Raw genomic sequence first — 16075 nt, 5'->3', positions numbered from 1 at the left:
AGCTATGCATAAGGTAGACAGGAGATGAAGTGCATTGTGCTTGTGACCACTCAGTGCAGATATGGATGAGAGATTATTTACTTCAACATTCTGCTCTGTTTGACTTTTTCTTTGAATTGTTTCTCATTTATATTTCTTGTTTGTGATCTTTTACCCTCACTTGAGCTAGATCTTGTGTTTCCATCCCCAACCCGCCCCGGCTTACCTTTGAATTCTGTTGTTAAAGCCATTTGGTCTTTTTTCTTTTCTTTTCTTTTGTCTTTCTTTTCTGTTAAAGCCATATGATCCTGTGGTTTTATTTCTGTTGCTGATGTTCTCAGGCACGGTTATAAGTTCAACACCTGGAAGAAAGCTTGTTGATTCTCCTGGGTTTTTTCTTCCAACCTTGTTTTTTCCCTTCAAGTTGTTTCTTCCTCATTTGTCCCCTGCTGCATTAAGTGGCTTGATCTGAACATGAATGAGCAAGCTAGGGAGCTTCTAGAAATCCTGCCTGAGTAATGGCTTGGGCTTGCCACAGTGAATTTGCTGTAGATTGACCACTGTAATGGAAGATCTGAAATTCTGTATTGGGCTTCTGCACTCATTGGTGAATCATTGATCCCAGAGAGTCCAGTGTGATCATCCAAGAATTCCCGCTTTATCCTATTGCTTCATTTTTGTGGTGGGAATTGTCGAATAGAGGATATTGGGCTAGATGGACTGAGTGATTGTTTGGATTCCTTTTTCATTGTTTATTCCAGATCTACAAGAAGAAACCCTCCCCCCGCCCCCCCCCCCCAAAAAAAAAAAAAGTAGTGTGATTTTTGCAGCCCTCCCTGCACGGCTGCTCTTGTCCAGAGGTAAATACTACACAGAAGCAAAGATGCAAGGCACAGATGCCATTATTCTTCCTTGGTTAGATCACTGATGAACCTTGATCATACTTGATCATATTCATGGACAAAAATGTGAGAGGAGCAAGGTCTAAGTTTGTCAAGCACTGACTTTCTAAACTATTAGCAAATTTATTGCTCTTTCATGATAATGTGGTCATGGCACACACACAAAAAAGCCATATTCAGCTGAAATGATCCAAAATACCATTTTCTGCTGAAATAATGAAATGCTGGGTTCTGTCAGTCACAGTATCTAGTGCTGACAGAACCTTTGTAATTTAACAATCTGTTGGTTTTGACAGAGGAAAAAAGTAATTCACAAAAGCATCTCCTATTTCTTTCCTCTGGTACGAGCCACATCAGACAATAATTAAGTGCATGTGCAAGTATTGTAAGCAACAATAACAAAAAATCCTCCCCAAATTAAAAGGATATATTCTTTTTATTTTCCGCTGTTCAGATGTAGAATTACAGTGCAAGATTTGCATGAATTCTGAGAAATGGTTGCTAGGAAATTCGATCCCAGTTTTGAAACCTGAAACAGTACTTGTTTCTTTACGGTTGCATGTTTGTAGAAAAGCTGTTCGTTCACAGCCTGATCATTGGGATTTGATGGAAGAATCAAATTTCGTTTATGCCTCTGAACTTGCTGCTTTACTGTGGAAGGATCATTCAACTATTCAATTTTTCAGCACCTCACAGTTTCAAGCAAGGCTGGTCTGTGTCCTATTTTGTAAGTCTCATAAGAATGAGAATTGCTGTGTCAATAGGACCTATTATTATTTATTCATTCTCCTTTGTGAAGTTTACATAAGTTTATTGCAAAATGGGGAGTATGGTGCCCCATCAGATCTGTGTGTGTGTGTTAGAGAATTAAGACTTCAGGAAACGGACACGGGCTAGGTTCATGCATACCTGTTGGCGGTGGGTGATGCAGGCAGGACCGTCCTCTGGTGCCCTGTGCCCAGGTGAAGTCCTTTGCCCTCCTCTCCCAGTGGGAAGAGAGGATAAAAATCACCTGTCTGAACCCTTAGGATAGATCTGGTTTGCAGTTTCTTCCCTGTGATGATGAACACAGGTGAAGATAGGTTTAGTACTTGCCGCCTTTAGGACTGAATGCAGCTGTGAGGTCAAGGACGTAGCCAGCAGAAGCTACCCAAGCTGTGAGACCACTTCCCCGTTATGGTCTCTCTGCTTACCTTGTTGATGGGGGGGAGACATGAAACCCAAGTCAGTTTACCAAGATACTTTCCTCCTTCCATCTTGGTAAGGACATCTAACTCATTTCTTGATGGTGCCCGCTTGCTGAGGCTATATTCAGTCTACACCTGAGTTTGAAGAGGAGGTGGTGTGGTACACCGGTGCTGTAAGTTCACAAGGGCGGTTACAGCTGCCTGAACTGTTGTCAGTGGGTGGAGACCCTCCTTCTGCCTCAGTGAGTAGAAGCTGGTGCTTTTGTATTTGCAAGCCTGGGTTCTAGTTTTGGCCATGTTATTTACATAGCTGTTGTATTTTGTGGGAAATGGATATATTATTGTAGGGAAGCAAGGGTAAAATAATTTGCTGTGCTAAATATGGAAGACTGAGGTAAGCAGGAGGATGGGAGGTGCCAGCTTTCAAATTTCTGCAGTGAGAGGAGAGAGCACTTACGTGAGTGTAACTGAGGCATGGTGGCAGAAGGGAAATGGGCCAGTCAGATGGAGAAAGGCAAGATGAAGAGGAGCGCGAGAAAGCCAGTCCTGGTGCGGGGAAGCGAGTGTGAGCTGAAGCAACTGCTGAAGGAGGGAGGCAGCTCTGCCTCTCGCAGGAGGAAGCAAACTCAAGGAGGATATAGGGTTTAAAAAAAGAATTGGGAGGGGTGAGGGATTCAGGGAATGGCAAGCGAGTCCGGAGCTGAGAGCAACACAGACTGCTGTAGGAAGTGATAGCAGTTTTCCTGTCTTTCAGTAACGCCTCTGCCTTTCTCTTTGTTTCCCTAAAGCTAGGCTCTGGTGGGGACCTCAGAGCAGCAGCTGGCAGTGGCTCAGAAGTAGTAAAGTCCTGCAGCACTTGTTATTTTTGACTATCCATTTTTTTTTTCTTTTTTTAAGTGCCTGCCCAGTGGTTCTAGTTGAGTAGGATGCGTTTTGAAAGGCAGAATTACCATTATCCCATACAGAAGGACTGATCTGCTAAAGAACTACACTCACTTTATCTAATAATCATATGGTCCATGTTGGCAGATGCTGTATTTGTCTTGACCTTTCGTTAAGTGCAGAGACTAATGCTCTTGCAAGAGGGAGGGAGAGCGTGTTTGGGGCTGTAATTACCAGACTAGAATGTGCCTTGCTGTGCAATGAGAACATACTGGAAAAAATCTCTGTGCACCTTTATTAATTGGGTAATGATGGTACCATAATAGAGGCTTAGCCTTTTCACTCCCATGTTAATGCTGATTTGTGAGTGATCTAAAAGATCCCAAGATGGATGTTCTGGTGGTGGATATGGTATGAACAATTAGTTTGTTTGCCTTTTAATTAATTTGTATCTATTTAACATTTCTGTGCCTCCTGGGGCAACAGTCATTGCTGTTAAAATCCACCTGTTCCAGCAGCTCCTTTCAGGATTTTACAGCTTTTTTCTATCTTAATGACTGGAAAAAATACAGCGTATTTATGTATCACAGCATAGGAATCATCAGCAGATACAGGATCTATTTAGTGGCTTCCGCTGTGCTTTTTCCTTAACAATAGATTTTTATCATTTTATTTGTAGAAGAAAATTAAACAGCACAGCTAGAACTCATGAAATGTATTACTGAGAGGTGTTTCTGTTGCTCTTTAATGATGAAATAAAAGAAATCTTTATGGTGCTTTGCCGAAGCTGGCGAGAGCTCTATAGGTTCTTTTTGCAGGGGTGTCACTCAAGCAGTCACAGTGAATTGCAGATTGCTGGTGCACAGTGAAACCTGATTGTTTAGCTGTTATCAGCCCACCTCATTTTTAAGTCTATGTGTAAGTAAACTGGGACAGTTGGAGCAGTTGTTTCAAAAAAAATCTCTCATTCAGTAAACAGCACAAGAAGACAGGCTAAGACAGGGTCAGCTGGTGGCCCAAAGGCTGAAGCCAAGTTACCTGGGTGATGGCACCACTTGCTAGTTGATAGGCCAGCCAAACTGAAAAATTTGGGTTTTCTTTTTTGTGTGTGTGTGTATGTATGTGCACGTGGGTGTGTTTGCAAATCCATGTTGCATCTGGTAGTGCCTGGGTCAGTTGCAACTCCTTGATGCACTCCATATTCCTTAAGTGAATATTTTTAAGAACACTTTTTTTGTTTAAAAATGACTGCTCTTTGAATAACAAAATCAACTGTACACTATCATCTACTGACTGGAACATGATAGGTATGTTTCTAGTAGTAGATCAATGAAGATGGTATGAAATCTGTCTCTCAGATGCTCACAGCATCCATCAGATAAAATCAAGATCCTGGGAGCAGAGCAGCAAGACTAGTTTCTGCGGTGCAGATAAGAGTATGTTTGCTCTGCATCATTTACTGTGTTGTGCAAATATAGCTCTTGTACTCCAGCCTATTCATGCTTATTGAATTTCAGCTCAGCCTTTTCAACACAGGTGTCTGGATATGTTCAGTCACGCTCCCTACCAGGCATCATCTTCAGCTAGAGAGCAGTATTTGGGGATTGCTGAGTTAATGTAGGAAATCTCTGCTCTGTTTAGTTTTGTCTTTAGATATTTCACCCTGGAAATCTTTGAAATCTGAGGCTGGGTTTGAGACTGTCACCTGTATGGAGCTGTAGGTATTGCTTCAGGCAGACTTCTCCGTTACTGGTCTTGCTTTTCGCTATCATTTTCATTTGTCCCACATGGGCTTGCTGTGTTTGCCTCCCACGCAGCCCTGGAAGGCCAAAGAAGTACAGCCCCCCTCACCCCCCCACTGCCTCCAGCTCACACGTATGCAGTGACACATCTTTGTGCTTGACAGCTTGTGTTGGTCTCCTTCGTCATAGCTTAAGAACATGTCTCCAGCCCTCTTTTTTTTTTTCCCTGCTCTTGCCTTCTATAGCTTCAGTGAACTTTTTTCTGTTGCTATAGTTACACTGTCTTTGATGAAATTTAGCTAGTTCCTTCCCTTACCGTTGGAGTTGATATCAGTTTTGGCAGTAGCCCAGTTTGATGTTAGTCTTCACATAGATGTCATGCCCATGTTCTTTGGGGGTTTTTAGCTGTTTGTTTTGGTTCCAGCAATACTGATATGCAAGTAATAAAAACTTGTTGTCATCACTGTAATCAAACCGAGCTTTGCGCGATGCAGATCTGGCATTGAAGTCAGTGGTTAACTTCAGCCACAATTATTCCAGACCTTAAATTGATCCTTGCTGATTTTTAATTTGGTCATCAGTCAAAATTTGTGTGGGCTCCCTGGTTACCTCTCCTCTGTTCTCTGAAAGAGTATATTACTACCTTCTTAGTACTCAAACTCCTGCATATAGAGGATTTCAGGACACTGTATTTCCCAAATCTTAAGGAAGGAAGTACTGTTCATATCCATTAGCCAAGGCAACTTCCATCACTGTGTTGTGAGGCCACCAGCGTTGTTGCTCCACTCCTTGCTAAGCGTACCCCTGCCGCTCCTCCCCTGGTGTGATCGTGTCACCATGGTTTAGTGGTGATCAGGCAGGGTAAGCAGAGAGAAGAACTCATCTCGTGTCTCCCTTCTCTGGTGATCTTGTGAGATGGCCCAGGTTTGTGCGGTTTGGAGAGAGGAGCACTGCTGATAAGGAAGAGCCTGCCTGCTTTTAAAAGCACATGCTGAAATCTTCGCCTTGCCTTCCCATTTCTCCGCACAGAGCTTTGAGTTGCTCTAGGAATGGGCTGCAGGAACAAGTGTCTCAAAGGATCCCAGGGATCTCAAAGTGTGGGTGTAGTATCTGTGTACCCTGCCACGTGAGCTGGCTTGATGTGGACTTGAGTCATTCAAGGTCACTTGAGTTGTGGTAATTCACGGCCAGCAGGCCTGAAACCCGTGTGCATTATGTCTAAGCTGATCTAGAACTAGCTGCAGTTGACTTTATGTCCCCCGTTGGTCTGTATGCAGGACCTCTGTTCCCAAGCTCTGTCTGCTCCACCTGTGCCGGTGAGAACTGGAAGAGGCTGGTGTCTGAGTGTCTTTGTTAGGTGACCCTCTTTTTGAGAATAAAGGGGTGAAGGTGAAACGGTTTGGTTCCTAAACTGCCGGATGAAAGAGTGCACTTCTAGAAAGTCTTGCCCAGCATAGAGCTCACAGGAGAAAGTAGTAAATTTGCCCTGTTTTTTTCTGTTCAAGGCTCAAACGGTTTTGTACCCAAACTTCACAGACTTAGAGGAATGTAGGTACTGATCTGTAACCAAATGTCATGACTTGCTCTGTTTCTAATATTTGCTTAAAAGAAAGTGTTTCTTGATGGATTTTATCCAAAAAAGCAAAGAACAAGCCTTTGCAGATAAATTTCTATTTTCTCAGCAGTAGAACAATCGTGTTCAATTACACTTAGAGTGAACTGATAGTGTTCAGAAAGCAGAAACCCATAACAGCTGAAATATCACGGTGAAACCTACAGTATATTTTGATAGGAGGCGGTAAGATTGTCATCCTTATCAGTCAGGGCTTGCACAATGAAAAGTCAGTAACAGCTACAGTCATCACTGATTTCAGTTTTAAAAATTGCAGCTTCTGCAATTCCATCTTATGTGGTATTTCCAGTTTAATTCAGAGTTCTGTGGTAAGTGGGAAGTTCCTTAGTAATTCTGCTTTGTCTCATGAAATGACATGGATGTGGTTTTTCGGTGTTGTTTCCTGACGTCACTGGGATACTTTTGTTTTAAGCAAGAGCTTACAGTTTAAGTGGCAGGATGTTTTGCCTTTTCATGTAAATGAGGCAGGACCAAGAAATAGCCTTTTCAGAATAGCTGCCGTCTAAGCAAAGGGCTTTGCAGTATTGATAGAGAGAAGAGGTCATCGTTTTAATATTTTTGTTTGTATTTATCTTGCCTGACTGATTTTCTACACAGTAATTTTGTGTTAAACAAACCAAACAACTTACTGATTGTGGCAAAATTCAGGTTGATGTCAATGAAGCAACATCCTTAAAAACTGCAGTCATAATGCTTTCTCTGTGATATTTCATTTCTAATATCAGCTTTAAAATATCATCATAACTGTGATCTGTTGCTTCAGTGATCCTGTTCTTTCTTTTTCAGAATGAGAAGGCTTTGGGGCATTCTGTGAGCCGTTCCAGTAACATCTCAAAGGTATGTTCCTCAACACAACTCAGTCTTTGATGAATTTGGGGGTGCTGGAATTTCTTTCTTTTTAAAATTGGGATGATATACATGACAATGTGACCAGTAGGAATTGCTGCTTAGGAGTATCTGTAGTTGATAGTCACTCTGAAATGTTAGAATTCTATTTTGCAGACTCTCTTTACAGGTCAAATCCAATCTAACCAGAGTAGATTTTCTCTTTTGCACTCTCAGCCTACTTAGCTTGGTAGGAGCAGGATAAATGACAGATGCCTCCGATCTTATCTTGGGGCAGAAAAACTGCTCCAAAAACGTCATTCGTGTCTGTTCATTTATTCTGTAAGCTATCCGATTTAATGTTCTCTGTAAGATATGTATACCCACGCATCCCATAGTATGTTTCGAGTATGTAGTTAGACATTATTTTATTGTCTCTTCATTCAATTACTGTTAAGGTCATGAAATGCATTGCTACCAGGGCATGACCATGCAAGTATCTAAACTATTTGATATGGCAAAGAGTGACCTTGTAAGGGATGCGTGATGGTCCACCCATTCTAGTCATACTTGAATAGAACGGATGGACACATTAAGAGCACAATTGCTTTTTTATGCCTTCAGTGAAAAAATATCTTCTTTTCTGTCCAAGATAACTCATTGTACAATACATGCCCTACTCCCACTTTTGCTTACCAGATAAGAGGGTTTTTAGTTAGCTGGAAACATAATGGCTTTCTACTTACAGAACTATAATTGCTTAAAGCTTTCACACTAGCAAGGCTGTTGGTGGTTGACCGGTATTTTTCATGGGGTGCGTAAGCATCAACCCTTCTTCACCACAGTTGATGTTGCTGGTAAGAGTGACTTTTAATGAGAAACTGAATCATTATGGCTGTGACAGACCTGGGTCACTTCCATTTTGGGTACTTAGGCACGACTAGCTTCATATGTATTTATCTGCAGCAAAGGAAACAGTGGCTGCACTAAATTTGCAGTTTACATGGACATAGACAGCTTTCACTTTGGAACAGAAAGACAAGATTATGGAGCATCTTAAATAACGAGGAGGGCAAATGTGCAGTGTCTAAAGTATTGACCAAGCTGAAGATGTTGTTACCACGGAGTGATGAAGGATTGTGTTTTGCATTCAGCGTTAGGAAATGTTTGTTCACAGAAAGTTTTGAAAAAGTGTCATGTGAACATTGCTTCTGATTTGCACTTTTCCAAAACTGTGCCTGTGCCTTCTTACCCTTGCTGCTCTTTTCTTAGGTATCCTTAGCTTTATTTTCAGGTATTGTTCAGCAGGGATGGCTGTTCTTATCAGCAGGAGTCATTGCACTTTTCCCAGGATGTATGAAATTCAGGACAAGAAGCCTTTCAGCAGTTTGATACACACTAGGTTGTTGCTCCCAGTGGAGCAACTCTCAGCAGAAGACACATACACAAAACTAGCTGCACAGTTCATTCTTAATTCATTGAGAGCTGGAAGGGTGGTAGTGCAGTGGGAAGAACCTTGCACTCGGGCAAAGCTCTCCCTAGGAGTGCCGGCAAGTGAGATGCCAAAATTTGCATTCTTCTTGAATCGTTGCAAAGTTCAAAGCGATTGTTATGTGTTGTGAAAGCTAAAGTTCTCAAGGGAAGCAAAAGTCAGCTTTGCCATTTCAACATGAAAGATTTTCGTTCCAAATGTGAGCTTCTTGGAGATATTAATGCTCTTAATATTCCTCTTTTGCCTCTGTATCTGATCTGTTTAACCCCTCTGCTCTGGAGATAGCTTCTAACAAGAGCAAGAGGTGAAAGTCTCATCAGTGAAATCGGTCACCTTATTTGCCTCATTCCTCTGAATGCTGTTTTTTGCATCCAATCTGGTGCTAAACTACAACAATTTATTTTGCAGTCTGCAGTTGGGATGGCTGTCACCAACTGCTATAGGACAAATGAGAAAAGGTTTCAGTAGTGAAATGCTGGGTGAAAGTTTAAGTATGTGGAAAATTTTTCATTAGTTTTGAGGTTTAAAAGAAACTTTCCTTTTATTTTTGTTTAGAAGAGTTCAGCAAGCTGGCCAATAAAGCAGGTCAAATACATGTAAAGAACAAAAGTATTGGCATGCTTGGTTGCCTTTATAGCCCCTTTGGAATCCACGGAGCGTGTTGACACTGCAGTATTTTAAGGGCAGCTGTTTAGCCAAAGTTGAATTTAATCGATTGTATGCTGCATTTCTGGGTATGTTGATATGTATGTGTACAGAAATAATAATCTCACTTCCTGCAAATGATTGTTCCAGCTATTCTTTTTACACTTAAATCTAGTTTCCTGCTACAAACACTTGGCATCGAGACTTGATTCAAAGTGCTTTCTGGTGATGATATGTCATTATGAACCTGCCGCGATTAATACTGAGTATCTTTCCACTGCTCTCGGTTGTGCAGTGCAGTATGAGTGGGAAGGACTGAGTCAGAACTCAGCCTCTAGCCAAGAGAGGATGCTGTGCTGCTCAGTGTGACTGAGGAAAGGATCCCGTGCCCTAGGGCTAGAAGTGATCAAGGAGCAAGGCAGACAGATGGCGCCGCTAAAATCGAGATTAGCTGGTAGGGGTGGCAGGACCCAACTGAACATAGACCCCAAGTGTTGGGGCCAGGTGGAGCCATTCCTCAGCAGGAAGGGGCAGAAAGGCAGTCCTCCAAGAGGCAGGTGCTAAGGGAAGCTGAGGAGGTGCTAGTGCTGTGGCCAGGCCAAGGGGAAAAAAGAACCTGAACATTTGGCTGGGGATGGAGGCCAGAAGCAGCAGAAAGGGAGTAGGGGATACGATGTAGGAGGATCTTCATATGGTGCTATTAGGTTTTGTGCAGTCTGTTACACGCTGGGGGATGTGGCATTCCTCCAGGCCTGTCTTTGCTTTTTTGGTGTGTATATTTCAAACATTCCTTTTAAATCTGTTCCACGAGAAGTGTTTGAATTTCTGGAATCTTTTCTATATTTGTTTTGAGGAAAAAAAAAAAAGCGTTGCAGGCAGGTTGAATTGATTTCATCACGGGACTCAGGCAAGGCCCAATTCCAAGCTTGCACTGTTCAAATTCCTGGTTTGCACAGACATATACAGGGCAGATGCATACCTCAACTGAAGCAGCATTTTTGCTGAGAAGTCAGAGGTTCATTGATAAGTGCCTTCATGGTACAAGCCACACAGGGATATAATTAAGCATAATAGAAGCCTCAACTTCTAAATATAAATAGATTTGACCCTAAAACAGCCAGACACTGAGAGCAGCTAAAAAAGGGATTTTCATAGTGATGGTAATTCTTGTCTCCTGCTCTTGAATAAAGGAATTCTGCTAACGAGCAGATTAAATGAGGTCACTAACAAGTTTGGTCTGTAAGCAGTTATCCTATAATTAGTGGTATTGTTTAGCTTTAAAGTGTCTGGTAGACCTTGACACTGATGATGTGATGTATGGAAATATCTTCAGTCATCTGCGTACTGTTCCTGTCATCTTATTGCTCTGGAGGGATGATTTTAGTGTAGTGAGAAAGCTCTTGTAGTCTTGTTTTCATAGCCCTCTAAGGGGTAAGCTTTGAAAATGCAAATAGTGGGATCAGAGCAGAGGAATCAAAAGTGCAGTCTTTAAAAAATGTAAATGCTTTGTCTTTTCTGAAGGCCTGTACAGCTTTATCTTTGGAGCAGAAGCACACTGTAAAGTATTAAATTATTCTTGGGCTGAATGGCAGCCAGTGCAGATGCAAAGTGGTAGCCTAAGCTTGCTATGAAATTTAAAATCCATTTAGGCTGTTCATCAGCTTGGAACAGATTTAGAAAAGCATATGAATACACACATCCACTGTTGCCTAAAGCTTTGAAGGATTCAGTGAGCATCCATCCGTAGAAAAGCAGTCCAGATTTTTCAATCGCTGAGCTTAGTTGTCCTGTAGCCTATCAGATGACCAAGGTTTACTGCAAAAATTGCTCTCAGAGGTGTTTTTTTCAGGTGCCTGAGATTATTTGGGGGGCAGGGGAGTGGAGTATAGAAGTTGCTTAAAAGCAAACAAAGAAAACCCTGCTTTTACTGAGCTATTGGGGAAGGGAAAAGACAGGAAAAATTGTATCATATGAATACTGAGGTATGCTCTCTCCCCACCCAAAAAGTGTGGAAACTTGTGCTTGGACACAGTAGTGTAATGTTCTTATAAGAGAGTATAGCAATCTCCCTGTTCTCTGATGCTCCTCATTGATACTGGATTCTCCTTATTAATCATCACTTCATACAGGCATGAAGGGCACCTCCTGAAGGAGAAACCTGGAGGAGTTTCCCTTCTCCTTGTGTTTCCCTCAGTCTGTTCCAGGTATTTTGAGGATAATTCTAAAGTTATAAGATGTCTTCCCCACCAAGCAGAACCTGTGTAATTGTTCCTGATTTCAGCTGATGTAAGCCCTGTGCTGTGGACAGGTTGAGTTACACCTGGGGAGATTTTGAAAGGATAGATAGCCACCTTTTCAGTACCTTTGGTTCTGGTGTCTCTAGCATAAGTTCCTGCCAGAACCCTCTCCAGGTTTCTTTAGGAAGTCTGAGGGGAAGCTGACTTCAGCTTCACTCCAGTTTCTAGATGTAATTTTAACAGTGGTCATATGCATTATATAAAATATGGAACAAAGTTCTTCCAGCTGCTGACTCCAGAGAATTGGTTCCTTTAGAATTGTTGCCAAAATTATATGTTGGAGTTGACCATCTTGAAAATTTCAGATGCTTCTCTCCCACATGTTCATAAAGAGTGTTTCTTCTTCCTTTACATACCTACATTTCATCCTCGTTCACCAGAAAAAAAAAAAAGATAATCTGAGATGCTAATATGGGGCTTTGGGGCAAACTTAGGAGGAACCTGTTTTTCTCTTGCAGTCAGATGGGTTTATCAGGTAGTTAATTACAACTCACCCCCCCCCCCCCAATCACCCTTCATCCTTATAATGCATCTTATCTCAGGTAAAGATGCCTGGTTTAATATGCACTGGAAGTCAAAATGGCATGACTCTGGTAGCAGCCTCACTGGAGTGGGCTGGAAGGTACTGGCGTTTGATCCTGCCGCACTGGTATTTAAGAAATGCTTTCAAAAACCGCCTCTGAACCTGGGCTGTCTACGTTTCGCCATGTCCATTCTGTCTGTAGGTGGTCTGTTCTGGCTATCTCAAGTTTTGAGTACATACACTCAGCCTGACTGGTTATTCCTGTTGCTGCAGTGCACTGTGGACTGAGTGGGCTGTTTTGGCTCGAGGCCTCCTTTGGCATACTTGCAGTGAAATGACAATGTCTTTTCCAGATATAAGTGCTGGAGACTTTATAGCTGAAGTGTACTTGAGCAAGAGCACTCAGACAATGTATACATGGCATACGCTTGCTAAGAACATGAAAAGGCAAATGCATTGTGTCCTCGTGAAGGTGTTGGTTTGGCCAGCAGCTCTAGCTGGAGCTAAGCAGTTATTTGTTCTGCAGTGGCTCCAGAGAATAGCTGGATGGGTCTCTTGGGTTTAATCAAGACCTCCCTGCCTGCCTTCAGCCCAGGCTCAGGACTTCTCAGCAGAGCAAACACAACTGAATTTTGCCACTGCCAAAGAGATGGGGTTGGGACTGCCCCTGTAAAAGGGAGGGGAAGTGAAAGGGGCAGAGGTGGCACTGAAACAGAGAAGATTGGCAGTGTGGGGAGGAGAAAGAGTCAGGCTGGTTGCTCCTGCTGTTTCCATTTTAATGCGGAAAAAGGAAATAAAAGAAACATAGCTGCCAGATCTGCGCAGAGGTGAGAGCTAGTTGCTTTGAAGCAAAGACTGTATCTCAACGCACGGATCATAGTTGCAGTTTTGCTTCTCAAATGTGGTGTGCAAAGTGACATCCCCTTCTTGAAGAATAATATTCAGATTCCTTGGGTCTCTCAGAGCAGCCCCTGACGTCCTTTCACTATCTGAAGGCAGGAGAGCTGTGCTCAGGAGGTTTCCAGGGAGTGCCTTGCAGTGGCACTTAGTGCCTCTTTTCACCGGTCCCTCACCTTGTCGTCTTGCTTAGATGCGCAGACTGTACCTAGATCCTGCTGGAGGAATGAGAAGGGGCAGGAACAGGTATGAGCCAGTTGGTCTTGGTCTCTGTGGCATAAGTGGCTCTCCAGGCATAAGCTAAGCAGGCAGTGGAGCCCAGGGCTTTTGCTGCCTCAGGTGATGTGCTGTGCAAGATAAATGTCTTCCATGGCTGTGTCTAGAGGCAGCCATGCCTTTTTAATACACATTTAAATAGGATCTGTGTGAGGAAGATAAAATAGCTCTTTGACAATGAGTTCTTTTAAAATACAGAGCATGATAACCATTTCCCTGCTTCTCTGACCTGTGTGTTTTCACCACATTCATCATCGTGATGTGTTAATACCAAGAGAGACAAATCTGATTCAAACAAAACTCCTAGTGGCCCTTTGCAGATCACAGAGCTGTGCTCTCAATGCTGAAAAAGCATCACACTGTGGAGGGATTTTTGGGTGTGAGGGATTAAAGGTAATGGGCCTAGATCGCTGCTGGTTCTTGGTACACAGCTCTGGTGCAGTGGTGGGAGAGGTCTCCTCTTAGCCGATGCCTACTGTAATTCCCTATGTCTCTGTAATCCCCATGGAGGGCCTGGTGGTAGCTGGGATTAGCTCAGTGGAGAGGACCATCACTGTGCTCATGTTTCCCTTACAGGGAAAGGAGACAGGCAGAAATTGCTCCAGTGGTCTAGAGACATTTGGGACATCTTTTAGATCAGTCCAATTTTTGACAGCAAGTGCAGCTACCTTTTTAGTTTTGCTCTACTTACTATTGCTCTATTTTTTTTAAAGCCAAGGAAAAGGGAGCAGTTTTGAAGTAAGTTCATCACAGTGCAAAATAAAGGCAAACCCATGATCAAAACACCATCTTGAAATTAAGGTTGTGGAGTGTTTGGCTCCTTGCTCTGTTGTTATCTCTGTGTTTGTCTGAAGCTCCCTGTGCTGCAAGTTTTAAGTAAAAAGCTTAGAACTGTGCTTCTTTTCTGTAACTCTTTATCTGCCTTATCATCAGCTGTAAGCCCAAAGGCGAGAGATGCTCTGTTATTAAACACGTATAATGCTGAGCATGCTAATTCCCAGATCCATAGTTGAGACTTCTAGATGTTTTTGTAGCACAAATAATAGGGCAACAGTGTTGGTCCTGATCGTATGGCACCTACAAACAACAAGCTTTGCAGGTTTGGGGAAAACCTGTTTGCTTCCTTCCCATCAGACTTTTAATCAATGGAGGAATTCTTCTGGAGCTGAGCTGTTTTTAACTTCCTACCTTCAGTGAGTAATTTGGTAAGGTTGTTAGAAATGTGACAGGCCCCGTTCTTTAAAATGAGGTATAATTGCTAGTAGTGAAGTGCAGCCCAAAGAGGGATGACAGGAGCTATATACAGAAGTGCCTTCTCAGATGAGCAGGTTATTTTGGAGTATACCCAAGCCATTTACATATTTGCCACTGCTCACTGCAAAGATTACTTTGTTTTCTTAGGCAGCCTTTTTTTTTTTTTTTGCTTTTGCTTTTTGATGGGCGGCATGTAGTCAAAAGCAGGTATTTTTTTTAATTAGAAAAGACTGACTTCTTTCACCAAGAGATCACACTTTTCATGGAGCAGGGGGAGAACGAGGACAAGCAGCTACGACAGCTTTCTTCCTGCTAGCGAGCCTGGAGAGCGCTGTAGGTTTCCAGGGATTGCCACCTTCAGAAACACTGTGATTATCTAAATACCGGTGTGGAGGACCACACTGAGACCCCACTGAGTTGCATTAGATCGGAATGTCGATATACACAATTAACTGACTGTTGGCCTTTATTCTGAGCTATTTTAGGCAACCAGTGGGGGTGAACAAGGCAGCTCGCTAGCATGTAGTTCCCAAAGCTTGTTGTTGGAGATGATATTCACTCAAAGCAAGGACATGGAAGTCCACAGAGGTTCAGCATGCAATTTTGGGTTTAGAAGGGTAGAATTTGGGTTTGTTAAAGTTTAGGATACGTGTTGCATAATGAGCATGGCAGAAACTTCATATAACGAGTGCTTTAAAACCTACTGCTGTCCTCCTTGTAAGCAACCCGTTTAATTAATGGTGGTACTTAAGAGGCTGACTGCTGGCGGCTTTAAGGATGGTGTGTGGCAGCTGCAGTTCAGTGAAGGCTTCGAGTGCTCCTCTTCCCAGCCTCTTCAGAGCCGTGCCCTGCGTGAGAGAATGGGCCGTGCTCCGTATTTGTTGGATCGGCCTCTCTGCTGCATCCGTCCGTTGTGCCACCTCTTCTTTGCCCTGTCCTAGCCCAGGCTGCCAGTGTTTCCTCTCTGCTGTTGCGCCTCTCTGCCCTATAGAGGCTGTGTCTCGGGTCAGCGAACGCAGCTGAGCTGTGTTGACTGGCCAGTGTCCTCTGCGAGCACCTCTGCCTGCTGCTTCTAGGAAAGGCAAAACTTACCTTCTTGGGCTCTGGGCAGCAGCTTGCATTTTACCATGCTCTTCTCTAGTCCGTGAGTCGTGCCTCACTGACAGAGGGTTGCAGCCTCATTGCTGTAACCAGCCGATGTGCTACCATCAGCTGAAGCTAGACATTAAACAGGCCTGCAAAAAGAAATGGTTACTTTTAACTCATCTCAGTATCTTAATCTGATTTGCAATGCAGCTGTGTAAACACTTTCATGAGCAGAAAGCATGGGAGGGAAGGGAAGGGAGAGGGGGAGGAATGAGACAGGATGGAAGTTGGACTGTGTCTTTCAGTGGTAGCCACAGCTTTCTTCAGCTCAAACTGAGGTGCAGCGAGCATGTAGCTTCCTCAGACTTTTGCTGTTCCACTTTGTGGTGTATTTCCAGGTGTCGTCACTTTAGGGTTGTGTTCATTTTTTGGTTGCGTTTGCATTATGTGTAGAG

At 43.0% G+C, this 16075-nt stretch overlaps 1 protein-coding gene across 3 annotated transcripts in view; it reads left to right on the top strand.

The window, feature by feature from the left end:
• The window catches only part of MARCHF8 (membrane associated ring-CH-type finger 8), a 106028-nt gene that overhangs the window by 75999 nt on the left and 13954 nt on the right, over nucleotides 1-16075 (top strand). For all 3 annotated transcript variants that reach the window (XM_064513982.1, XM_064513980.1, XM_026112549.2), the window contains exon 3: nucleotides 7112-7162. In XM_064513982.1, coding sequence (XP_064370052.1) covers nucleotides 7112-7162 — 51 coding nt within the window. The remainder of the gene's footprint in view (nucleotides 1-7111; nucleotides 7163-16075) is intronic.

The sequence above is a fragment of the Dromaius novaehollandiae genome, chromosome 6 (assembly GCF_036370855.1).
Source record: "Dromaius novaehollandiae isolate bDroNov1 chromosome 6, bDroNov1.hap1, whole genome shotgun sequence".
NCBI classification, from domain to species: Eukaryota; Metazoa; Chordata; class Aves; order Casuariiformes; family Dromaiidae; genus Dromaius; species Dromaius novaehollandiae.
Note: the sequence above shows the minus strand (reverse complement) of the source record. Positions and strands in the feature narration are given on the sequence as shown.